General features: G+C 47.9%; 1 protein-coding gene across 2 annotated transcripts; it reads right to left on the bottom strand.

Annotated features, from left to right (window-relative positions):
- Nucleotides 1-454: 454 nt before the first annotated feature.
- zbtb7a (zinc finger and BTB domain containing 7a) lies at nt 455-27,808 on the bottom strand. 2 transcript variants are annotated; one of them, XM_076278226.1, is made up of 4 exons: nt 27,724-27,808; nt 16,985-17,560; nt 10,766-11,751; nt 455-5,071 (listed from the first exon to the last, which is right to left on the bottom strand). In XM_076278226.1, the coding sequence occupies exons 2-4, from the start codon at nt 17,480-17,482 to the stop codon at nt 4,603-4,605; spliced, it is 1,953 nt and encodes a 650-aa protein (XP_076134341.1). In that variant the 5' UTR covers nt 17,483-17,560; nt 27,724-27,808; the 3' UTR covers nt 455-4,602. The 2 variants fall into 2 exon arrangements, with proteins under 2 accessions (XP_076134341.1, XP_076134342.1); XM_076278227.1 differs by lacking the exon at nt 27,724-27,808 and adding an exon at nt 26,338-26,422.

Below are 27,808 nucleotides of genomic sequence, written 5' to 3'. Positions count from 1 at the left end.
TGCTTATGGCATGATCACTGAGGAGGCTCGACACTAGGGCCCACTCCTTTTGAAAAGCAGGCCTCTACAGCCCTACGTAGTGATCCCTGTGTTCATTTGAGCATTATGGCTTACAACACGGCCTGGCAGATGCCTTGAATGTTAAAGTTACAGCCGAGTGCGAGCCGTCCTCTGCTTTAGAATAGTGAGCATTAACCGTAGTGGTGAATGTTAATAGGGGGCATTGAAGGGGGGGGGGGGGAGTGAAAGGAGTCTGTGTTCAGAGGAACTCGACAAGGCCTTGCTGACTTCTTCTGCCCTTCTCCTTTCAGGACAAGGGCACGACTTTTTAGTGCAAACTCTTGCTGTCTCAGCTAAAGCACTACTTCCAGTGCTATCAGGCTTTGTAATTCCCCACCCCGACCCAGAAAAAGCACCCCGTTACCCGCGCCTCCACGGAAAAGCACCACCGTAACCCACCCCTACACCCACCCTCCCTGTACACACACAAAAAATCCATAACCTAAACCAAGACCCACACAAACAGCCTTTTAACAGTTTTTCGAAAACAAGGAAAAAATATTAACACACAAGCTCTAGCGACACCTTTTGAAGGATAATCAACAGAAACATACAAACCAACAAGTAAAAGGAGAAGCTCTTAATATCTACAAAAAACGATCGATTCTTTTTAAGTTCACAGAAGAAGAAAGGGGACAAAAATAAAAAATCGGAGGAAGAAGAGAAAAGGGAACTCAAGTAAAATGCTTTGCATGATTCCACACAAATTGCTGCATATGCAACGAGGGGGGTAGGCGCTCAGGGTGTGGCAAGACTACAGGGCAGCCTTGTGGTCTTGACTAAGAACCACTACGCTGGGCTCCACTAAGAATAGGGCACGAGGACAAGACCAGAACAGAAGTTTGTGCTGAAGCCAAATGAACCTTAATCAAACCTATGTGTTTTTAAACCACTGCATGGTAGAAGTGTATATGTGTGGACACACTCAGAAACACACTCACACACATACGGGCACACAGACACAACACACACATGGCAAGGAGGCTTGCTAACTTTGTAGTTGGCCATGCAAAGTCCAACAGCATTAAATGCATCACGAAGAGCAATCTTGCCCTCGATCGTTACACAGGGTGTGTCCGTGTCAGGTACACACACACACGCACACACACATACTGCTCCTGCCAACGCAGTGGTTGTCCATAGCTGAAGCTAGACTAGGGGGAACTCTGTGGTGAAAATAGTTTTTTTTTATTGAGCATAACAACTGGAGCTCGGAGTGGTAAGCTGGTGAGCAGATGGGTATAAAATGGAGTTTGTTTATCCAGGCTTGCCCAAAGACCCTGCGGCTACACTCACACACACACATACATACACACACACTAATGCTCACACTCCTACCGCCACCCCCTTCAAACACTCAATCCCCGTGCTCCATAATAAGACATGAATAAAGACAACTCTAAATATCTCTTTAGAAATCAAAAAGCTAACTTCAAGTGCAATCAGTTTCATGGGGATATCTCATTCTTTTGAAGAATATTTTTGAAAAGTGTTTGTTTTATATAGGTCACAAATCCTGACATGTCCATCTCCAAAAAACAACTGTTCTCTTTTTTAGGCCTTTTTTTAGAGAGGTTCTGCACACATATCTTTTTCTGTCTTTTTGGCAGCCTGTCGTCAAAAGCTAAACAAAAACAAAAGGATGGGCCTAGAGTCACCGTTCGGATTGGACCGTGTGTGCCACACATTCAATCTTTTGTTTCAAGTACCCGTTTCTTTGACAAAAAGTGCCCTTCTCAGTAACAAAGTGCAATCAGAACCTGCTTGTATCCCATTAAGGTGCAAAGGACCAGCTCTCAGAACAACACAGCCCTGCAGCAACGCCGAGGAGGGGAACATCGACCTCAGCCACAAACACTCTCTCTCTGTCTCTCTCTTAGAGTCAATCCTGCAGATCTGGTCCACATATGCACCAGCGAATAGCCACCTGCACCCAAACACACACACATGTGCGCCTCCTCTTGGGGAGCTAGCCTGCGGAGGGGTAGGACTGGCGGCATAGGCCAGGCTAAGCATGCGTGCGTGCCTGCTAGGCTAGGCTAGGTCAGCAGGCCGTCACTGCGGCTCTCTGGAATAACACAGTAGGCTCTGCCGTCTCCCGCCGGAGGCTGCCCACTTTCGCGGGTCTGCTGGAGCTTTGTAAGCACTCCGCCAGATTCTCAGGAGCGTGTTTAAACGCGTTGCCCCTCCCAATCCTCAGCCTCCCACCCCCCCACTCTTCCTCCACCACACCCTTCCTCACTCGCTCAGTCTGTGCTGCCTGGTCGTCCGGCACTCCCGGGCCTACGGGTGAGTCGATCGGGAAAGTGGCCAGCAGGCGACCCCACCGCCTGACTCTCTCACATACACGCACACACACACACAGCAACTGATGCACAGAGGCCCAGGGGGCTAGTGGTGTGTGTGATCCCGCTGCTTGTTTTAAGGGCCTCAGAGAGAGTCCGAGCCCGAGATCGCAGGATCGGACAGATCTGATCCAGAGCGGATCTGGCCCGTATTGGAGCCAGACTCATTCACAGGCTCGGCCTCAATCTGGGTGCTGCCGGCAAACAGGCCGTGGATTCCTCCAGTCGAAAATGGAGAGGGGGGAGAGGAGGGGAGTGGTTAGGGGGATTGGGGAGGGGTTTAGTGGGTGGTGGAGTGGGGTAGGGTAGGTGGGGGTTAAGACAAAAAAAAGACCAGATTTGATCCGTTGTACAGCGAAACACGGCTGTTTCGGGGCAGATTATATTTTGGAATGCAAGAGACATTGCGAAATCCACACACCTCCCCCCCTGCCCCCCCCCGCCCTCTGTGGCTGGCTGCAGCTGTTCGCTTTTCTCTCTCTCTTTCTCTCTCTGGTTCTCTCTCTTTTTGGCCTCCTAACTTGGACAGGTATTTATTGCTCTTCTCATCACACAGGTTGTCTTAAGGTCCGTGGTCCCTAGGGCAAAATATTGGAATAAGCACTTTTAACCCTCCTCTTTAACTGCCTTATTAAATACATCTCATTCAGGTTGGATATCTTTAGTTAAGCTGTGCAAATGCATTTAAAAAATAAAGGTGCTCAATCTCGTCATCTTTTCACTCGTGCTGAGTAAAATAAAAAAAGAAGAAAGAAAAAGTTTTCCCTGTCTTTTACCAGCTGTTTGTTAGACAGCACACTCTCATTCGCTCATACAGACAAAACCCTGGAGAACTTCTCAAAGGGAAGTACATCACTTCCTTTAACCTTTGGGCGGGAACTCAATGGTTCGGTCAAGTGCTAAAGTTTTTAGGACAAAACGGGTATGTCGGAATTAAATATTCTCTAACATTCAAGCAGTATTCTCTCTCCCGTATGCGAGCTTCACTCTGTGAGAAATCAGAAGTCAAGCTGAAGGAAAACACCCCCATTTGATTTGCAATATATCTCAAGTTAAAATGGGACCAAATATTATCACCATCTAATATATATATATAGATATATATATATATATATATATATATATATATATACATGTATACAAATGTAAAGTGTCAAGTACCCAAAAGCAGTCAACTCAAAAAGAACATACGACAATCAAAAAAAAACACAAAAGATTAAGACGAATCAAATTAAAAGAAATGCTGAATAAGCAGGGTGGCGAGAGGTAATATTCGGTGAGGTTTTTGCCGCTTGGCCACCGATGATGATGATGATGATGGTAGTGCTTTAGAAACACTGCACCCCACCACCTCCCCCCCCCAATCCCTGGTCCTGCGCTGCAAAGAGCCCCCGCAATAGTGGATACGACTCTGTTAACCTTTCAGATAGATGAACCAAAGATTTCTTAAAACCTAGTTTATAGAGAAAGCAACACTTCACTCAAACCCCTGCCTGATTCTTTCTGAACCATTTAGGAAAGAAAAAATATAGAAGTTGCTGCATCAGAATTGCATATATTGCCTTATTAATCAAAGAGACAATATCAGGTGTTATGGAATATGTACATGTTATAACTGCATTAAAGTAGAAAAAGACTGATTGGTTGTTTTCCACCTCCCTGGACTAACTTGAGTTAACCCGTGCAACAGCCCACAGGTGGGGGTGACACCACCTGTGTTAAGACAAGGCTCTGTGAGAAACAGACCCGGAAACGTTCTTCTCTACTGCATAGTTGCTCTGTTTTTCACAAATGCATATGGTAAAGCCATCGCTCCAGTATAGAAAAGAAAAAAGAGATACGACTCAGAAAGATGAAGACAGGGTGGAGGTGACGTGAAGTGCTCTTTGCTCTTTCGTGTTTTTTTTGTTTTGTTTTTTAAACAGACCCCTAAGTTGTGAGTCTACTCTGTAAAATCTAAAGCACAGGGGGGTAAAAGGTAAAATGAGAAAACAAATAGATTTTTGTGACACCCTGATTTTGGTTTAGAGGAGCATGTAGTTGTCATTTTGTTTGTTTGTTTTTTTGTTTGTTTTGTTTCTTGTTTTTTTTTGTTGTTGTTGTTTTTCAATTTCCATCTCACATGTCCCCCGCCGCAAACCCTTCTCTGCGTCCCTTCCTGAAGTCCCCAGCGCGACGTTCCGACGTCCCTTTCGTCTCACTGCACCTCCTCCACAGCCTTCTCGGCCCGGGTGGGGCTGTGTGCATGGCTTCCTGGGCCTCCTTCGACGGCGGCAGATGCGACGGTGGTGGGGCCGGCGGCAGCAGGAGGATGAGCCAACTCGACGCGCCTTCGTCCCCGGCCGCTGCGTCCGCCGTTTCCGGGGCCCGGTGGCCCCGGGAGTCCTACAGAGGCCCCCTCCAGGAGCTCGGGGTCCCGCACCCGGGGCTTGCGGCCGCGCCGCGACGGGATGCCGTTGCAGCCGTCCTTCTTCAGGTGGCGGTGGAGGTGGTCGGAGCGCACAAACGTCTTGAAGCAGCTGGAGCACTGGTAGGGCCGCAGGCCGGTGTGGACGCGCATGTGGTTCTTCAGGTCGTAGTTGTGGGCGAAGGCGGCGCCGCACTGGGTGCACAGGTAAGGCTTCTCCCCTGTGTGCTTGCGCATGTGAACCTTGAGCTTGTCCTGCCTGTGGACAGAAGAAGAACAAGACAGAAAAGATGGTCACGGCGCAGGTCACAAGACTGTCCATTCAGAGAACACCCATCTGACACAACCATTCATGACTACAGGCCAAGATACTGGTTTCAGAGAGGAAGCCACAGACAGCTATCAATTTATCTTGTCAAATCATACACTTACAATTAACTACTTTAGAGGTCAGTTAGATCCAAAATGGTTAAGTCCTGCTGGAAACAATCCAAGTGTGTGGACAATAAAAAAGGGCATTTTTAGTGTCAATAAAGAAACAAGACTAAACTATAGTAAAACATAAGAGCTTTAAAGCTTTAAAGAGACAACTGTATATATTTATATCGTGGAATATAGTATGATGTGTTCCAACTGTTTATGAGAATTGTCTCAAGACCTGGGTTTCTTTGAGCATCCCACAGAAAATGATAGAATAAATATGTATTGTTCATCGATTGAGATATCATAGATTTACATCAGGGCTGTACAATGAATCGTTTTTTAATCGATATCGCAATTTAACTCATGCAAGTAGCTAATCACAAGGGCTGCAATTAATTGTGCAGATCGCAACTCTATCCCAAAGGTTAATCTTGTCACATCTGTGATTTTTATATTCATGTCATCCTCTTTGTGTGACAGTTAAGCTCACCTAACAGGAGTGTTGTGCTTCTCATGCACTAGGCATTCTCACCAATTAGAAGCGGCCCAACTTAAAACAAATATGGAATATTGAACTGAAGCTTAACTTTCAAAAAGTGTATTGCAAATCAAATCACAATCACGAAATCTGTCAGAAAAATCGCAACTAGATATTTTCTTCCCAGATCGTGCGGCCCTTTACATTAAAGTCTTTCATCTAATTCATCCAAAGTAGGTGACTGATAAGAGTCTATAAGACTCATCACAAAAGTGATTTAAATATAAACAGACTACAAAAATGAAGGCAGCCTAATTACTGAATGCATTTTTGCAGCACATGTCATTGACACAAATCACCATAATAAAATAAAACCATGAGAGTGTCACCCCACTGATAAATCTTAGTTTTAATCCTTCGAGCCAGACAGGGAAATATAGTTTGAATATCCTGCAGCAACTTCTATCTCCTGCTCTCAGAAGTTGAAACTGGGGCCAGGCTGTGTGAAAGGCACTGCTAGCTACTGCCTGCTTAAACAAAGCAGCGGGCAATTCTGTGATTCCTTCCTTATTGTTGTGTGTGTGTGTGTGTGTGTGTGTGTGTGTGTGTGTGTGTGTGTGTGCGTGTATGGGGAAAGAGGAGGTGGGGCCGTGTATCACTCTCCTTACGATAAACGATAAATACTGTGTTACCCTGGCGACCCCCTAAACATTCCCCGGCACATCCTGCTCCTATCTGACGAGGTGTGGATTTGGTTTCAGCAGTTACAAGTGTTTGCTCTGCTGATCACCACGCTGGGTCATATCAGGACAAGGGGCTGTAAATCTATTTTTTTTCCCTCTCTCTCTTTTTTTTATCTGTATTATTTCAGAGAGGGGCGGCAGCAGCCCAGCTCTGGAGGGCTCAACGTCCAGTCCAGCGCCTGGTTATGGTGGGAGCAAAGGAACCCTGGGTAGGTGGTGGTTAATGCCTACCATAGACGCAGTTTATAATCAAAGAGCGGCGCCGAGATCGCTACAGCCGCCCTTGATCTGGGCATGCTGTGATGGGTCACCGCTGTCTAATACAGGGAGATGAATTGGTATGAGGTAGCAGAGGCCCCCTTTAGGCCATTAGGACAACGCTACTGATTTCTCAGGGCAACTCAGGAGACCTTGGCCGGACAGGACTGCAACTTCAAAAAGCCGGGAAGGCAGTATTATTCAAGGTTATGGAAATAGTTGTGCATACCTGCAAAAAGCTATGCATTGCACTCCTAGTGCAGAAGTATGATACTAGCTCTTACTTAAAAACTGGTCACAGAAACATTGTCAAGGTTGATTTCAGAGGATTTTTTTCTATTCTAGAATTTCCTGTACACAGGCAATAAAAGGGGACAGAATTCTTTAAATAATTCAAACCCTTGGACATTTAACAGTGGTGTGGATCCCCTGAGATGCTAAAAAACATGCAAAGGATAGAAGAATTCTTCCAAAGCAAAAGCTCAAAGTCTTTGAAGAGGAAATCCGACCCTCTGATCCTGGGGGCAATTTGCAAGTTTGTAATAACGTAAGGAGAAGCAGGTGGTTTGTGCATTAGCGGGGACGAGAGGAGAAGCCATAAAACTCTTTAAATCTATGCAGTGTGTGTTGTGGAAGAGGATGGGGAAACTGCTGTCTCTGTATGCCACTATGTGTGTTTGTTTTTTGTGTGCGTGTTCGTGTGTGTGTTTGTGTGTGTGTGTGTGTGTGTGTTTGTGTGTGTGTGTGTTTGTGTGTGTGTGTGTGTGTGTGTGTGTGTGTCTTCTACTCTACCCTAAGCGGGGCAGAGTACAGCTCCACACTCACCACTGTGGCTAAGGTGACTGAATAGCCAGGCAGAATGGTGGCTTAGATAATACACAACCACACACACACACACACACACACACACACATACACCACACACTAGTGCTGGCACATGCGCGCGCGCGCACACACACACACACACACACACACACACACACACACACACACACACACACACACACACACACACACACACACACACACACATAAGTAAACACAACCAACAACCACACACAAATGCTGGCATTCATGCAAGCACACACCAATGCACACACTCAGTGTGTACACAAACACACAGGGAAAAAACAAACACACATGCATGTGCTCAATTGGCATACCCAAACACACACACACACACACACTGGGCCATGGAACAAAGTGGCACACACTGATGGGGGTGAATTATTTAAAGGACGGGAGTGATTTATTACAGCGGCAGGCACACTCTTAACCCTGATCAAGCAGGATTAAGATTACAATGCCCCTTCCCATTGCCTGCCTGCTGCATTTAGATGGCAAATTTAGATCACCCGCCCGCACCCCACAAACAGGGGCGCTGATATTTTCGGCTCGCCTGCGCGTCTATTTCCAACGCGCATCCCCTGATTAATTCATTAAGGGGACTGTTTCATGGAAAAGGTGATGCTCCCTATACATGGGAAATCATTTCGCACACACACACACACACATACACACACACACACACAAGCGCATACACACATGAGCACACACAAACATACACATATACACATACACACAGAAGCTGGCACAGAAGAGCCAAACAGCACACTACATTAGTCAGCCACTGAGAGAGAGAGAGAGAGAAAGAGAGAGGGAGGGTTAGAATAAGATAGAGAGAGAGAGAGAGAGAGAGAAAGAGAGAGGGAGGGTTAGAATAAGATAGAGAGAGAGGGAGGGAGAGAGAAAGAGAGAGGGAGGGTTAGAATAAGATAGAGAGAGAGGGAGGGAGAGAGAAAGAGAGAGGGAGGGTTAGAATAAGATAGAGAGAGAGGGAGGGAGAGAGAAAGAGAGAGGGAGGGTTAGAATAAGATAGAGAGAGAGAGGGAGGGAGAGAGAGGAAAAGGGAGAGAGAGTGACGTATGTGCCGTGGGCAATAATCAACATACCTCGGGATCACAAGTTCACACAACTGACTGGCATAGATAGAGCTCAGCCAGAATCCCCCTCCCCCCACCCCCAACCTTCCCCTCATCCAGCCCCTGTATCGGAGCGACGAGAATTTTATAGTGGCCTCATCCCCTGATAACAGCCCACACTCACAACGTTCAGCTCACTTTTATAGGACCCCCGCCTTGTTAAAACTGCAGGACTTTGTGATGAACCCTCTCACGCTCTACTCTTGTGCCTGTTTTATGGCACCCCCACCCCCGACCCTGCCAAACCATTTTGCATGTTCATTTCTGCTCAGCGTTTTAATCAGTGCAGATTACCAAAGGTACGTCTGTGAGGGGGACAGTGCTGTACCAGAGCCACAGTGTGTGTGTGTGTGTGTGTTCAGTGGGGCTTGATAGCACTGTGGGACACCGTAACTGCTACCTTGGTCTTTTCAGTGGGAGCAAAAAAGCTACATCATAGTAAAGGGCAAAAAGAGAAAGTGCTCTATTGTTGCTCTGTGTGTGTTAAATCCAATTATGAAATAGTTCAAAGTTCCACAGCAAAGCATTCAAAGAGGGGACTGGGACTAGGACTGTTTAACTGAGAAATAATTGCCCCAAAACAAGCGATTAGCTGTGGGCTGGAATGGGTGAACTGGACTGATTCTGAGAGAGGTTCTGACTGGGTTGGACTGATTCTGATTGGCACTGGCGCCTTCATGCAGGGGCTTACCTGGGCTTCAGCCCAGGGGCCTCGACCAATGAGGGGCCTCCTAATAATAATAATGATAATCAATAATAATAAACGGCGTGTCCGTATTCGCGGCGTCATTATACTCTGGAGCTAGCCTAAATAATTGAGCACATCGTACTGCTCTTACATCCATGCAGAGGCCCCATTTGTCTTCTCCAATTCTAAAGTGTAACAAAATGTAACAAAACGTAATAAATTCCAACGGGTGTAGAGGAGCTAGAGGAGAGGCTGAAACTGACTGACAAACTTATCATACAAACTCTGGAGATAACGTGGGTAGGATTGAAGCAACGATAAACGAATGACGTGGACTCCTGTAACTGTCCATGAAAACAGAAGGCATAGCAGGTAAATATCGTAGCAAATAGCCTGGAAATGAAACGGCTTTAAAAACATGTATTTCACTTGTCTCATTGGAGTGAACGCAGAACATGGGCTGTGGCGCAAAGACATGAATTAGTGATCTGCATCTCCGTTCACCAACAGCTAAGTTTGTGCTAACCCGTTCGCACATATAATAGTCTATGTTATGTTGTCTCCCTTGTTAACGTGAGATATGTCTCCGTGTAGTGTAGTGATAATGCATAAGGTAGCCATGTTCACGTCACATGAGCCAGCTTGTTATAGGCTAAAAGTATTTCTGTGCCTCCCAAACTGCGTTAAACTGGTGTGTTAAGTAGACAGGATTTAAAAAAAAACTCCTGGGGAACCCCCCGACACGACAAACACGCACTTTTGAAAAGCTTTTAAACGTCCATATGTGTAGCCTACCCATCTTAACTTAGCCTACAACATGTGTTGTAAAAGTTCAACGCTTGTTTTCGTGCAGTAGGCTAGCCTTTTTGATAAGCAATGTCATGTGGCTGACGTGATTCGAGGGCATTCTGTTCCTGTTTATGTAAAGGTTTTACATAGGCTGAATAATAGGCTACACTGCATATTATTAACCAAAAGCGCACGCTATGTGTCGGGTCAGATCGCGGGCCGGGTATCATTTAATCATAATTAATATTTGCGGTTGGGGGGGGGGCCTTAAGAAACATATAGCCCAGGGGCCTCGGGTGGTATTAAGGCGCCCCTGCTGATTGGTGCTGACTGGGTTGGACTGATTCTGAGTGGTGCTGACTGGGTTGGACTGATACTGAGAGAGGTTCTGACTGGGTTGGACTGATACTGAGAGAGGTTCTGACTGGGTTGGACTGATTCTGAGTGGTGCTGACTGGGTTGGACTGATACTGAGAGAGGTTCTGACTGGGTTGGGGCTGAATTGGACGAGCTGGACTCTGGTTCTGGTTCTCTGACTTTGATACTGAGGGGTTTCTGGCTGTGTGTGAGTGTAACTTTCCTCATGGCCTACCTGGTGAAGCGCACTTTGCAGATGGCGCACTCGTAGGGCTTTTCTCCCGTGTGCGTGCGGATGTGCCGGGGCAGCTTGCCTGCACCCTGGATGACCTTGGAGCAGATGGGGCACTTCTGGAAGGCCTTAGAGCGCATCTTCCTCTCGCCCGTGGCCCCAGTGCCACCGCCACTGCCGGCCTGGCCGCCACCCCCGCCACGCACCGACCACAGCAGGCCCTGGGAGACGGCGGTGGCAGTAGCCACGGCGGCAGCGGCCGCTGCGGAGCCTTCCTCCTGCTGCGCGCTGTTAAAGTACTTCAAGTAAAACTCCACGTCCGGGTCCTCCCCGTCGGGCGGCTCCTCGCCCGCCGCCTCCCGCTCTTTCTGCCGCTCGATGGAGTCCATCATCTGCTGCAGGAGAGCGCTGGCCGAGCCACGCTCTGGCTCCCGCTCCTGATTATTTGGATCCCGCTTTCGGTCTCGCTCCTGGTCCCGCTCCCGATCCCGCTCTCGATCTCCTGCCTCCACCCGCTGCTCTTGCTCCAGTTTCACACGCTCCGTTTGGAGGTAGAAATGTCCGTTCTGGGCCCCCGGGGTGTAGTAGTGGGGTAGCACGGCTTCTCCTCCGACCCCCCCATTGCCCCGGGCCCAGGCCGAGGACACCTCCATGTCTTCCTCGTCCTCTTCATCGTCCTCTGGGTCCTGCACGGGTGGCTGGGCCAGGGCGAGGGCCAGGGGGGAGTCGTACTCATGCGGCACGTTGGGGGTCCCGTTGCGCTCCGCTCCGTTGCGCTGGCTAAAGTGCTGGTGTGTGAGCGGGTCCCTGAGCTCTGGCGTGCTGCAGCTACTGCTGCCCCAGTGCGCCCCTCGCTGGAAGAATTCCAGGTACTCGCGGGCACGCAGCTGGTTCCCCTGCTCTCGTGTTCCTCGGCCTCCTCCCCGACTGCCACTCTTAGGCCTTTCCTCATCTTCTCTCTCTTCTTCCTCATCTTGCTCACTGCCCGCCTATGGAGGAAGGAAGTGAGACTCAGTCAGTCTGTCTTTGTATATCAATAAACACAGTCAGGAAAGCCTCCTGTGACAGAAAAAGATTTAGGCCTACTCATATAGGCCTACAGTGTCCCACAGGAATCAGGAATATGCTAAGCTATGCTATGCTAAGCTATGCTGTGCTATGTTATGCTATTAACTCATGCTATGCTGTGCTATGTTATGCTGGGAGCGTACCTATGTTCTCCGGGTCCTATGTTCCCCGCTTTGTATGAGACCGGGAAACATAGGACCCTTTTTTAAAACCCTAACCATAACCCTAACCCTAACCCCGAGCGGGGAACATAGGACCCAGGGAACATAGGCATGACCCCGTTATGCTATTAGCTCAAGTTAAAAGAGACTAATCAAAGGATAGAATTGTTATAAATTTTGGTCTGGAGTTGGTTGGAGTGACAGTGAGGAAGACTTCTACACTTGCTGATGTTGGGGTAAACATAATGTAAAGGAAAGAAACTAGCTAAAAGACTATTGCAACAAATTAGCGATCAAAGGTCTTAGCCAATTCTTTGAGAACAGTCATATAGGGCGAACTAAGGTCTTGGCATCATAAACGCCTTTTTTACAGAGCAGTTGCCTTGAACTTTGTTTTCTAAAGTTTATGTTATGGTCTGTAATCTAAACCTTATTTGGTAAAAACACCTCACCTTCACATGTGAATTGTTCACTGGCAAACCAACAAGATACTCTAAGCTCGAATTGGAGCTACAGAAGTAGAGTGACCAAGAGCTCCATAATGACTGGTTTGCAAACTGGACAATTGTGCGGGTAAAGGCATGGGGAAGCTCCATTCAAATACAGTGACAAGCCACAACACTACTAAATAGCAATATGAGACAGGTCTTGTCCAATTTTTGGACCAAATCATATAATCATGAGAGTCATAGCTGATAAAGGCTGGGGGTAAGAGAGAGGGTACAAAGCCACTCAGAGTGATTGAATCCATTTTGCATTATCCTAATTAGAGTGGGGTTAGGAGACCAGGGATCAATGGGACATTAGCAGATTCTACAACAAGTTGTTTGATATGCATGCCACAGTACGATCATCATGGTCTTCCCAAGCACAAGCCATCACTACAACCAACAAGAAGACAAATAGGCTACTGAAATGTTTGTCCTTTGAGTGGCAGACACTTCTGTACTGGAATCTTGAACCTCTACTTGTTCTTGAATCTGTACCAGGGTACAGATTATAAAGCAGTTGTCTTGTTAAGGCATGATTATTGGCTTTCCTCTTTTGGCAACTCTATGTAGGCTACCCAAGGGGGTAAGCAAATGTTCGGAAGGCGTACCCCCTATGGGAGGCTCTGAGGCTAATAAGGCTTCACCTGAAGTTAGCATCCCATTGACCCCCATTCATTTTGGCGTCACTTTGAAAGCAAATTAGTTAACATCTGAAGCGTTTTAAAGGAAAATTCCGGTGTGATATTGACCTAAAGTGTGTTGAAACATGATACCGAGTGTGAACGTATGTCTCATAGCCCATCTCGGCTTGTCCCCTGCACTCCAAAATCTGGTGCTAGTTAGCCGATGCTACCAACAGCTTTTTCAATGGTGGTGCTTCGGCATCGGGCTAGCCATGCAAATAAATCACTGTTTTACACCATTTACGAGGCTCAATGTATCTCCACACTTCATTGGTAGACTTCCAAGGGCCCTGACATTTAAAACGAGACATTGAGAACTTTGAAAAAGCACTGGTAGTTTACTTACAAGACGATTTATACAGACAGTATCTTCACGAAGTTTAGCGTTTGCAGCCATCTTGAATTTAGTCACGATAAGTCGAGCGACGAGTAAGAATGAACAGGTATGATAAGGGATCAGATTCCAAAAATAATTCAGTGGAAATGCATGGATTCCAGTTGCTGCTACTGGAAGAAACTGGAATCTATGCATTTCCACTGAAATACAGCATTGTGTGACTGGTGTGTGAGTGTGTCTGACTTTACGGCTCTGTAATTTTTTGAAAACCAATGCTAAAATGATGTCATGAGCATGCGACTTCATTACAGTCGCACATGAGAGAAGTAACCGTATTTTTTGGATAAGAAACTGAAGGCAGTCTAAAGGGAAAGTCCACGGGTGAGCTATTTAGGAAAGCATTGAGGGGAAACAAACAATTAAGTGATGTTTCATTGGGTTGGCTCTACGTCGGAATAAATCACCTACCAGAAGCTGCACTAAAACTCGGATCAGTCTGCACGTTATCAATTTTCTTAGCCCGGCTACCAGACGACTTACTGTGTTTTTGTCCGTTGCTTGACTTCACGTGTTATCACTCAGCTGACACTGAGGATGCGCAGTACAATAAGGCTTCATCCGGAAAAGGTGTTCAAATTGACTTCACTTGTCTCTATCGAAGTTTATAGGGTAGCTCTGTCTATTTCTTTTATGAGGCTAGGCTACCTATAAAAAGCAGATTGTTCTTCCTACTTTTCCTACTCTCACCAAAGAAAAATGTTAGGCCAGCTATAAAAAGTGTACCTTTAAAACAACAGGACACCATGAAATTAAACCAACTTGCTGAACAAAGATCTCATTATTTATGGTAATGCTAATTTGGATGGTGTGAAATATGATGATAACATTTCAGACGCCAAAGTAACTTACAAAATGAGGATTAACATTCAAGTTACATTGCAAAGGACACCTTAGGGTACCAATAAACACTACTTCCCAAACACTATGAAACTACCAGAGGAAGGCAAGGTATAGTCAAAATGTAATCAAAGGAGATAGTGGTAGAGGGAGGAGGAAGAGAGAAGAGAAGGAAATTCATGTCAAGGGTTGTTACTAGATGTTGAAGATGTGCCATGAGCCTTCATGAGAGCATTAAAGTAAGTGGGACCAGACCCAATAATCACTTTGTAGGTTAGTATGAGTGACTTTAAATTAAATGCGGGCAGCTAGCCAGTGGAGCTCTATGAACAGTGGGGTATCGTGCCCTTTTTGTTTGACACGCTGCTGTTATATGACATGGGGTGTTTGACATTACATGACATTTACATTTATTAATTTAGCAGACACTTTTATCCAAAGCGACTTACATCAATTATATTACAAGGGCCATTGTCCCCGGAGCAACTCGGGTTATGAGCCTTGCTCAAGGGCATAATGGTGGTAGGTGGGAATTGAACCCACAACTTTTTAGGCTACTGTATGCTAGCCCAGCTCCTTAGACACTATGCTACCACCGGCCCACATGACCAATTGATGACCTATTTGTGTTTGCATTAGTGCTCCTACAGGCCAATGTTATATGTACTTTGCATAGCAGCGAGTCTGAAAGGCCCCACTAGGGTCCAGGGGATGGACATCTGCATAAAGCCGTGCATGCCACCTCAGATCACAAAAGTTACCTGGACCAGGCAGACCCTTGTGCTCTTACGTACAAATTCTCATTCTGTAGTATTGGGTTGTAAGCTACTGTTTCATTCTTATCAATCTCAACCTCAGCATAGGTTCTGACATAATTTGTCAAGGAATCTTACTGGAACCATCACCCTTTGACATCTGACATTTCAGATGACGCTAACCTTTGGCTAACCTGTCTCACTGAGACAAAGCTGTTCATGACTTGTAATGCTGTGAATCCAACAGCCATACCAAGTTTCTAAACGCATTCCTGCCAGACCAGTACATGCAGGTCCCTTCTTCCAACAATATAGTGAGATCCTGTTGGGTCTAATATCTCTGCAAGGCCAATGATATAGACATACAGATCAACATATCCATTGAATTGTCAGTCAAACCGAATAGTACTCACCACATAAAGTGTGAAGGACTAGATCAATACTGTCTAACAGAGTTTGAGGAGAAGATTGTGCTAATATGATAATGATAAAGCATAGTGCTAATGCAAATGTGAAATATTCTCCAATGATGCAGCAAAATTGATTAAATATATATATTTGAAACAACTAATTAAGTAATTGATTACATGATATGAATATAAAAGACCTCCTTCAAACCCATTTCCAAGTCCCAAAGGGTGATATTTTTTTATCTTGTCCTTATCGTATCTTGTAGTAAATAAATAAAATGAAAGGGAATCAAAAATAAACTATGGTTAACATCTGACATAGACACAACATAGACTAGGACAATATACATTGTGATGCATCAATTATAATTTTAGAATCAGATCATTACCATTTTAATCATAATCAAATCCAATCAGGAAGTCACTGAAAATCCATACCTACTGTTTATAACTTTTCATCAAATACAGTAGTTACCTGAAAACCCTTAACCCTAACATACAATCCATTACCTGCTCCTACCTGTATTGAACTTAAAGGCATTCCACCAGAACTATTGAGATTATGACAGGGCATCATATTATCTGGGAATTTAAGAAAACCTCAACACTCTGAAATAAATCCAATTATCCAAACATCCAAACATATCTTACTAGAAAGTGCTGCAGCTAACTGCAGCCATACAGTAGAATACTATTTAAAATGCTCCTTCGGGAAATATTACAGAACACACAAATAATACTTTTCAGAACATAGTTCATGGAAAAGGCATGACACGGACAGATTGAGTAACATTGTGAAAGGAACCTAATCCACCATCTTGATCAGCAAGTTGAGGCTACTCCCTACTGGTTTAGATGATCAAACTACTGCAAAGCTGGTCAAGCATGAGTCAAGCTGGTCTACTCTTAGTGAGGGAGTGAGGGCATCTGTTGTAGAGCAGTGTGCCATGGGTGCTTGTCCATTATAACATTGCACAATATTATAATGGTGTGTCTGAAGGTTCTACCTGTCTGTGTGTGTGAATTAGCCGTTTTTGTGTTTTTAATTTTTTCTGAGGGATTATTAATATTATGGGGTTTAATGGTATGACCTCACTAATCTTAGTTATATGACTTAGAGGTATTAGCAACAGAGGTTGTGCCTCTAAGTGTGCTTGTTTGTGTATAGGTGTATAATATATATGTATGTGTGTGTATGTGTGTGTGCGTGTGTGTGTGCGTGTCCATGTATATGTTTATTTCTGTGTGTATACATTATTTCTTTGTATATTTGTCTGTGTGTGTGAGTGTTTATGTGTATGTTTAAGTATGTATGTGCCCATATGTGTATGTTTGTGTGCGGGTATGTGTATTAATGTATGCGTGTGTGTGCATGTATGTTTATGTATGCATGTGGGTGAGCTGTGAGCGTTGTGCGTACCGGCGGGGAGAGCACTTTGGTGTCCAGCAGGTGCGTGCAGACATCTTGGACGGGCGAGATCTCCAACAGGCGTGCGGCGCTCAGGATATCGGCCACGCTCGAATGGCTGACCGTCAGTGTGGCCGTGTAGGCGAAGTCCAGCAGCGCCGCCAGCGCCTCGGCGCGCACAAAGTCGAGAGCGTAGACGCTCTGGTGGTTGGCGGCCAGGCCGGAAGTGAAGAGCTTGTGGAAGTAGGCGCTGCAGGAGGCCAGGACGGATCGGTGAGCGTGGAACTCTTGCTCCTGCACGACCAGTAGCACGTCGCACAGCAGGCCACTCAGCCGCTGCTTGTTGAGGCCGCCCAGCACGTCGGCGCTGTGCTCGGGGAATGGGATACCCACCGGGCCCTCCTCGACCACCACGTCCCTGGAGCCGTAGCCGCCCGAGATGCCGCAGCTGCCGCCACTGTTACGCGACCGCGCATGGCGGCTCCCCCGCCCGCCGGCCCCCGACGACATCTTCCACCAGCCTGCCGCCGAGCCGCCAATCACAGGCCCCGCCGGCACGTCCGTCCTGCCGTCTGTCCGTCTGCCTGTCTGAAGGAGACACAGAGAGAAAGAGAGAGAGCCGTCATGTGAGAACTATGCTCATAAATCACACAAACACAAAACAAAACAAAACCGAGTAGAGACACTGAGGAAGAAGAGAACTGCCAAACCGAAACATTCTTACAGAGAAAGAGAGTGAAGCCGCGAGCAAATGTCAGCGAAAATGCCCTTGTTTACATTCATATACAGACAGATGCTGGCTAGAGCTGTGCAGGGTTCACCTGAGACTGTTGACGGTCAAAGTGAAATATACTGGCAGTGGTTAAAAACAAGCACTGCAGAATATTGTGGCCTAATGACTGAAAAATGGTTTCCTACAGTTCAAATACATACCAGATAGTATTTATCTTTACTAAATGCAATATGAATCTGCACAGTTAACCATACACACAGCATGCATAAAAACTTATGTCTGGATGAACCAATAATAACATTAAGTGATATCAGAATGAGCTGTGTGGATAACAAAAGTGCCTATTGCCACTGGGAAACTAGTGGGAGGGCAGTGCTGGTGGTGCTAATTCATGGTGAAGGATAAGCTATTATAGGCGCAGCCGCTTTTAAGTTCAGGTTTGGGTCAGGCAAGCGAGCGAGCGCAGTGTGAGAGTGTGTGTTAATCTCTTAACTTCTGGTATGTCAGTCTGGTCTAGGGCTCCTTTGTTGTGGCAAATATTCCAGCCAAGGCCTGAATTTTATTACGTGCCCATCTCTCGGGTAGGGGGGTGAGGATTTGTGTACTTGACCGAAATACATATACAGTAATCTCAAAAGAGCAGCAGAATTATGCTAAAGAAGAATAACATTAGTAGTATCTATTTGATCGTTGCAGTTCAATAGAAACCAGTCAGTGGCTGACAGCAACGAAAGGATTGAGAAAACATCCAGGCTGTAGTCCGGCCTAAAAGCTGTGGGCTGAGCACCAAACATAAAAGTCTTCCACAACACACCCCCGGGACTCATGGTGACTTAGCAAACACTTTGCATAGTGTCAGTCTAACAACATTACAACAAAGTATCTCTTAACAACTTTATTTCCTTGTGGCCTATGTCAAACCCACGTGAGGCACAACATTGTTTATGTATATTTTTCCCTTTCGCCATGCTGGGAGGACTCTCTGTGTGACCTGGCTGTCTGGCCTGCTGTGTGTGCGCTGTGCCTGGGCACTGGTGAAGTGTGGAAGGGGAGGTGCTCTGGGGCAAACTTCTGGAGCGCTAGCGTTAGCATTAGCGTGTGGCTGTGAGGGGGAGTGAAGGGCAACCCAGCACGGCACGGCGCGGCTCGGCAGACTGAGGGGGGTGGGCAGGGGGGGCATGGGGGTGGGTCAGAGAGAGAGAGCACACAGGAGTGCAGAGAGGAGAGGAGAGAGGAGAGGGAGAGCACTGGGTGTGGGGCTGTGCAGCATGTGCACTCTGTGTCGTGTCAGTTGACTGCTGGAGAAGGGGGAGAGAGGGAGAGAGAGAGAGAGAGAGAGAGAGAGAGAGGGAGAGAGGGAGGGAGGGGAAGGGTGAGGGAGTTTGGGGAGGGGTGGCCGAGGGCGAGAGGGGGGCTGCCTGCACGAGAGACTATAGTGGAAAAAACCCACTGGAGGAGGAGGAGGAGGAGTAGGACACGCACAGCCTGCGAGGGAACAGTATTAAAAGGGAGGTTGTCAATCCGGTCTGAGCCGGTTACCCCACCCTGCGCCCTGTGCCAAGTTTCAGGAAAGGCTGTCCCCTTGCTCACGTGTGGGGGGTGGGGGGTGGGGGGTGGGGGGGATTAAAATGATCGACTGCAGCCCGAGCAAGGGGGAGGGGGGCTCGGTGAAGCAAACCCTCCCCGATTTGTTCGTTCAGTCACACACACACAGACACGCATGCACGCGCAAACACACACACACTCAAACACGGAAGGCAAACAGCTTCGCTCCCACCCCCCTCCACCACCACCACCACCACCATCACCACCACCCCCCGGCTCCCATCTGCCAGAGAGACCCAGCAGGGGGTTGAGGCCTGGGGGATTATGCTCTATAAGAGCAATGCATTCAAATGACATTCCTCCAGACCAAGCCCCTTGGTATGTATGCCAGACCTGCTCGACCTGGGAGCTCGCTCTCACACACACCTTTAGCCGTAAACTGGCAGCCCGGCTTCCCACACATCCACCACAACTGGCACCATTTCAACGTGAACCCGAGGATTAGGTAAAACAACAGATAAAAAATACTGGTTTGGTTGGCCCCTTTACTAACCACTAACTCATCTGCGCAAGAGGGAACTGTCCTAAGCGTAGCAGTGTAGCAGTATTGCATTGAAATGAATGTGTTGTTATAGGAAAGATTAAAATGGTGTGAAAAAGCCTGGTATGGCTGACACGGCACATTCTGACTGTGCCACACCTGTATCAGGCAATTTGACATGTCCTCCCCTGAATAAATAAACCATGAGGATAGGTATATGTGTAGGCAGAAATGGCTGTTGGCTGGAGCCGGTCACACGCATGCAGCTTTACTGTTCACACTGTACACACACACACACACACACACACACACACACACACACACACACACACACACACACACACACAGTGCAGGGGCCCTGATAAAGCCACCAGAGCGAGGGCCTAATTTCACTATCCACCTCTCATTTGACTATCTATGAGGCAGGGGAGAGGCAGGGGGCTAACTGACAAGTCCTTGTTATGTGCAAAGGAGACAGAGAGAGGGATAGAGAGCGAGAGAGGGAGGGAGGGAGGGAGGGTTAGAGGGAAGAGGTCACTGAGGGCAAAGTCTCTAAGAGAGAGAGAGAGAGAGGTTCATCTGTGTAGCATTCCCTCAAGCCTGCAGTAAGAATACTTTTACTTGAATACTCCCAACACATGAGGTGGCCAAACTGACTCAGAACCTGTCTACTTCTACTTTATTTACTTTCTGGTTTTCTCCCCCAAGCTTGAACAGAAGGACAGAAATAATAGAATAGTTGTCTTGTCAGTCATCAGTGTTACAGGTGCGGGTATGGGAGCCTGTCCCAGAATAACCCGGCAAGCGCAAAGGAGAGAGAGAGAGAGAGAGAGAAAGAGAGAGAGAGAGAGAGAGGAAACACCGCAAACAAACCTGATCCTAACACCTCCTCTTGCCTCCCCAACATTCCCTATTACTTATTCATGGCTGCGGGTGACGGGGGCCATGACGTGTCCCCAATGTCTCGTTTCAAGGCCTCTCGCATGGCACACTGCACACAGCGCCCAGCGCTACACGGGCTGCTATCCACCGGGCAGGGCAAGCCACTGCTTTGCAAGTCAAACCAGAGCAGATCTCACCCCACCACGCCTTCTTCATGCTGGCCTTATAATCAGCGCCCAGCACCCCCTAGTCCATCAACACCCCCACCCCCCCTCCACCAGCAAACGTCAAGAGCAGGTATACAGATTAGATTTCAGGGATGATCGGCCCTGTATCCCCAAAGCTGAATATCCAGCTACTGGTTTTCCTCCAGACAAGTGTGAGAGAGATTTTTTTTTACATTGCCTCAAGCATGTAAACAAGCATGTATTATTTCAGCCTGATGTTAGGTGGTCTGGCTCTCTCACCACTGAAGGTAGCTATCAGCTGGACATGATTTGGCAGGGAAAGGCTGCCAAAAGCCTGATGTTTTATCAGACGCGTCATATCAGCTCTCCGAGAGAAAAAGAAGGATATCTAAGAATCCTGCGCTCCAGTCGGGCCCCGCGCTGCATTCCAGGAGCACGCCGGCTCATGACATCAACACAAACAACTCTTGCTGCCTCACAGCCAGCAGCACTGTCAGAAGAGCCTGCCTCTGTCAGAACTGTTTTCTGTTTGTTTGTTTGTTTTGTTTTGGTGAGTATGGAACAGTTTCTAGTGGAGATGTAAGAGGAAGGATAGGAAAGATAAAGACAGAGAGATAGAGAGAGAAAGAGAGAGAGAGAGAGAGAAAGCAAGAAAGATTGAAAGAGCAGGAGGATTAGAAAGCTCACTGTATGCCTACTGTATATGTCAGCTTTCGATGGCGCAAAGCCCTGAAACGCGGCGTAGCAGGAGGCTACGGCATGCCGACGGGGGGGGTGTTCCCCAGCTGGGAGTCCTGAGAGCGTGCCTGCGATTAACAGCCGCCACGGCCCACAGGGAGAGGGTGGGGGCCGAGGGGCAGGCCAGGGGAGGAGAGGGGAGGGGAGGGGGATCACTAGCCAGGGGTCAGCAAGGTTCAAGGTCAAGGCCCAGCGGATATTACAGGATAATCGGAAACGCTATGGAGAAAAGGGATGGAGGAGGAGGAGGAGAGGGAGGGGTGAGGGGAGGAGGGGGGTGTGGCGAGTTCCAAGAAGAACAGGATTTCAAGCAAGGCCCTGTGTGCATTTATGTGTGTGTGTGTGTGTGTGTGTGTGTGTGTGTGTGTGTGTGTGAGTGTGTGCGTGCGTGCGTGAGTCACTACTGCCAGCGCTGGTAGGAAGCCTGACTGGCCATACAGAGCGTAGGCAGGAAGTAGGGCGAGCAACTGATAAAACTAAAGTTGTGGGGCTGGGCTGCCAAACTGGAGGGATGTCAGAAGGCTGCCAAAAATCAAGACTTCTCCGCACAATGCCCTGAAAGGTAGTGGGCGAGGCTGTTTAAAACAAACTTGCACCACCACTTCAGCTGAATCCAAGCCTGCGCCTGAAAAAAAAAAATAAATACTCTACGAGACTTATAAAACCGCCCTCAGCCCCACACAACCCTGGAGAGACTCAAGAGGGGGAAAAAATCTTTATAATTTCAATTTCTTATGTCACACTGGACAATAAAATTTTAGTGAGTCGAAGAAGTCGCCTTTATTATGGAAATCCAAAGGTCAAAGTTCTATCGCCACACATGCCAGTTACACCGCTTGCCAAGAACTGTAGATATAATGAGAGGCACAGCCTAGAGGCAGTATTATACACGGCTACAGGCAAGCTATCAGAGAACAGGGAACAATCTATTAAATTAATACGCTGTGTTTCTTCAACACTTTTACAGCAGTGATAGAACACATAAAAAGTTTGCAAACCTATGTAATAGGCCTATTTTTGGCCCTTGATGAACTGATACCAAAAGTGTTGTAACAAGATTATACTCTTTTAGCACCTGTTCCAAAACCCTTTCAATTTTTGTGGCCAATTTGAATAGCGAGTTGAGAACTATTGTGACAGCTTTAAAACTGTGGTGCATTTTCCTGCAGTGACATAACATTGCAGCACATCAGATAAAAATAAGAACGCTAGAATGAACAAAGTGACACTGCAGACCATCAGAAAGTGACCGACAATTTACAATGTTCTATTTGATTGGAAAACTTTTTGCACATGATCATCCTGGTGAACTCTCTGAAGTCTCTGAAGAAGCAGACCCCCCCCCCCCCCCCCCCCACCACCACCACATCCCCTCCCCTCAGCAGAGGACAACTGAAAGCCAACTTCAGTTTGTGCACTCATCCTTGTGCTCTATACCACAGTGGAAGATACCTTGGGAGTATAAGTGTGAAAAGTAGAGGAGAGGTCTGCCACGCTGGCCGGCTCTCTCTCCAGCCCTGCCCTGCCCTACCACCTCCATCAGTGCCACCTCTCACTCTGCAGACCCACCTCACTCTGCAGACCCACGCCTCTTACACACACACTCACATATACACTCACACACACAACCCCCAACCAAAGAGCACTTCCTGTGGTGTAACAGAACCCTCTCTGTTATCAGATGACCAGCTCGCCCAGACACTGCAGTGCGCTGATCTCTGCCCAGCCCAACCCCTGCCTCGCCGAGCCCACACTAGCCCAGTCGACAGACCCACCTCAACTCCCACTTCCTCCTTGACACGACTCAACCGGGCAGGGGGGGGGGGGGGGGGGCACAGACATAATATCCAACCAACACCATCTCTGACAAGCATCTTCTAGTCTCACTCACACAAAAACACACCACATAGACACTTACACACACACACACACACACACACACACACACACAAACACACACACAAAAACACACACACACACCACAGGCCACTCAGTTACCATTGGGCCTGCCACTCTGCTCACAAGCATGGAAAAACATTCTGGCCTGGTTTGAGAGGGACATGAATGACACAAACAGCATTCACCAACTATTTACAAAGAAACCAGCCTGATTCGAGGGCACAATGTGGGAAAATAATGAGTGAAGCCGTCAGTCCCCAAGAGATAATGGAGACTCCAAGAAAGCCTTTTAAATATGCAACGCGGGCATATAATAAGGTGCGCTCTCTGATTACCGGTGGATAAACCGCACAGGGGACAGCACGACGTGAGGCTTTGCGAGAAAAATCTAATTCGATCAAGTCGCCCTCTTTACATGACAAACCTGGAAGCCCACCCCAATCACTGGCCCCTGAACAAAACACAACACACACCCACGACTCAACATACACAGAAGGTTGCCTGTCGGTGTGGGTGAGGGAGTTACAAGATTATTTTATTGCTGACGAGTAGAGCTCATTCTTAGCGGGTTCGCGAGGACTTCAGTCTGGCCAGCCACGGTGGCTGACAGTGCAACTATGGGGCACATGGATCCACACTTTAGTGCCCTACACTTCCCTCATCCAATACATGTAAGCAGTTTACCACCCACCACCACCACCGCGCACCCACCAGCACCATCCCCGACGCCACGCCTGCACTTTCAAATACTACTCCACTTCCTCACTGGGCCTGTCCCAGTCACACCAGCTCACAAAAATTCCCCCCAGTGACTTTGGCAGTTTGACCGTGTGGTTTGTATTACTTCTTGTGGAAAGTCATAAAATACGTGTGTTATTTTTTTTTTTCATGGTTCCTCAAAGGCCTATGTATGTTGAAAGATCAGCCCTGCTAGAAAACTTTTTGGCAAATCCACTTCCTCGCAATGAATTAAAACTCTCCAACTGTACACTAATGGAGTATGACTGATGTAACGAAAAACGCTCAGACACTTTCGATTCTCGCTTTCGTCTTTCAAAGAATGTACAGCGGCAGCCTGCTCGTGCGCTCACCAGGCTGAGAAGTTTCTCAAACGCTGCCCCGCTGCATTCTTCTGTAGGTGCCACGACCCGAGTTGACCCATACGCTGCCATTAACTTGCCATGTGTGTATGGTTAGGGTTTACATTGGGAGATAAAGACAGGCTGGGCCACTGACGGGTCTGTGAGGGCTGTGCACGCGTTCACTCAGGGCCAAAGACATCACCTTGTGTAACAATAACAACAAAAAAACTCTCCCGACTCTCTCTGTGTCGATTTCTTTCTGTGTCTCACTGTCTTCTGAACCCGCAGTCTTCAAAAACGGGTTCTGCAAGTACAAGGTGAACAAAGGGAGGGCAAAATCATATGTCCTTAAATACTTCACAATTACAATAGAAAAAATCATTCCAGCTTCCTGCAATGTCTGTCAACATCAGACACACACTATTGCTACATATGCCCCACTGACTCAAACACACTCAAAAACACACACACACACACACACACACACACACACACACACACACGCGCACACGCGCACACACACGCACACACACACACACACACACACACACACACACACACACACACACACACACACACACACACACGTACACAGCCCCCCCAAAAACCCGCACACACAAAACACAAACATGCACACACACAAACACACACACACATACACAGTCCCCACCACAGAAAACACACACACTTGTGATGTGCACTTGACATGTCATAAGACAGTGCTGATGAAGACTGTTTTGTGAGGGCAGGGAGGGGAAGTGGGAAGCTTGGGAGGGGACAGCAAATAGGGGAAGGGGCGAGAAGCAGTCAGAACAAGAGAGAGAGAGAGAGAAAGAGAGAGAGAGAGAGAGAGAGAGAGAGAGACTACTGCGAGCTGACACGAGGCACAGCTATGGGAAAAAACGCCTGCTGCTTTCAAAGTCCATGCTGGCATTTGGAGTTGCCAAAAGTGCCATGGACAAGACCGGCGCGGGGAAGTGAAACTGTCCGCTAGAGGTGCCGCCACATTCTCTTGCCTCATACCAGTTCTGTGTCAAAACCACCAGGACCCATGGCACTGTATTACCCCCCTACACACACGCACACACACACACACAAACACACACACACACAAACACACGCACACACGGCACATAATACCAGCCAGATGTCATCAAGTTTGCTGACATCACGGACATTATACTTAACTTGACTGTGCTTTAGAGACAGAGAATGAGTTAAGGAACAGCCGAGACATTTTTAGGGAAACATCTGCTACTCTGGCTGCCTTCAGCGCATGCACGCACACACCTTCACACACACACACACATACACACACACACACACATACACCTGAGCATGTCCAAAAAGTTGTGAGCAGCATCGACACCGATGTCTCCTTTCTTTTTTTCTAAAGTACCTGCCACATCCAAGCACTTCTCCATTTCCTCCCCTCCACCTCATCTGCAAGTGGGTCAAGAGCTCGAATCAAGTCCTGTCCCCCTCCCAACACACACGCACGCAAACACGCGCACACACACACACACACACACACACACACACACACACACACAGCAGCGCCACCACTCCACACACACTCCCCCTCACCCCCTCTCACAAAGATCCAGCGAGTTCTTCTCTATCTCTGCCTGTCCTCTGCCAGGCTGTCAGTACAAGAGAGAACAGTGTGTGTGTGTGCGAGCACTCTGTGTGTGCGCGTGTGTATGTGCGTGTGTGTGTGCGTGTGTGTGTGTGTGTGTGTGTGTAGTTGCTCTTACCAGCTGCCCAGAAGTGTGCTTGCCTCCTCCAGCCCTAGTCGGTCTCCCCCTGCCTGCCTGCCTGCTTTGCCTGCCTGCCTGCCTCCGTGTCTGGGCAGGGCCCTGCCTCGGCACCAGAGCAATCGCGAGACAGGAAACTTCTTGAGTGGCCGTAGTTACACAGGCAAGCCCTTGCCTGATCCCACACAGGCAGGCAGACACCTACCACCTCCTCTCTCCCTCCCTGCCCTCCCCCCTCCCCTCTATTTTCAGCCCACTGCTGTGGCTTTGCTTCCTGCCACGCGATTGGCCTGACGGCTGCTCACTCACCACACCTCCCCGTCGGGATAGGCTGGCGGCTGTTCCCGTTCCTGCATGGCCAAGGGCAAGGCACTCTGGGATGTGGAGTCCTTGAGCGCTATCTGACCTGCTTGCCAGCCCGCCTGGGCGAACTACGAGTCCCAGCGCTCTCCCCCTTGCCACCCCCACATCTCCGAGCCTGCTTCAACGTAAGCACTCAGGGCTGAATTATACACTACAGTGTGTTGCTAGCAGGATGCCAGGTATTAAAAGTACAGACCAGCCATCAAACAGGGCCAAGCTCCGCAGGAAAAAAACCCCACCAGACCACTGGTTTCCCCCGAGTCACAAGCAAGCGATAGAATACAATTATATGACACAATGACTCGTTCTGCATTTTACGAAAAACTTCAGCATTCCTGACCTAAATACAGACTTTTTGGAAAGACTGAATAAGACGACACCACCCGGACAGATCCCCCCGGAAAATAATCCAAATCAGCCGAATGGCAAGGGCTTGATGACAACTTTCCCTCCAAACTTAGTTTGGCATGAAAGGACAGCATCTGTAGAAGTGAGCCCCAGCAGCTATCACTGTACCATGTCCTATGGAATTATTTTTGGTTCCTCGTTCCTTTCAAGCCGACTCCCCCCACACACACACCCTCCACATATACACACACACGCACATCAAAACCCCACCATCCACCTCCTCTCACAGCGACCCCCCCTCCGCACACACACACCTCCGTCCGAAAAGTTCACACCTCTCACAGACCAAAATAAAGTTCCAAAAAATAGAGCAACATCAGCAGGTATATTTTAAAAAAGCTTTGTAGCGAGAAGTTGAGGGGAAGAAGCCCCAGCTCAACTACTGACTGTTTAGCTCTCCCCCTCCCTTTGCTCTCTCTCTCTCCTCACCCCCCACCCCACGCCACTCACACCCACCTCCACCACTCTCTCTCTCTCTCTCCTCTGTCCCCCTCCCTCATTCCTTTCTCTTCTTCTCCTGTGACTGCTCTCTCCAGTCAGCAGGCCCTGAGCAGTAGTCGCCTGGGCTTGGGGGGGTGGGGGTGGGGGGGCAAGCGGGGGGCGTCCGGGGCTCACCTGCGATGGCCGTGGTGCTGCTTGCTGTGGGGATAGCTCTGCCCTCCTCTCCTCTCTCCTCCTCTCTGGAGCTCTCTCTCTCTCT

The sequence above is a fragment of the Alosa pseudoharengus genome, unplaced genomic scaffold (genome assembly GCF_046254945.1).
Source record: "Alosa pseudoharengus isolate Yale_2024_CS ecotype anadromous, Long Island Sound unplaced genomic scaffold, YU_APseudo_1.1 YU_APseudo_1.1_scf_11, whole genome shotgun sequence".
NCBI classification, from domain to species: Eukaryota; Metazoa; Chordata; class Actinopteri; order Clupeiformes; family Clupeidae; genus Alosa; species Alosa pseudoharengus.
The sequence above is the reverse complement of the archived record's forward strand: the minus strand, read 5'-3'. Positions and strand labels throughout refer to the sequence as shown.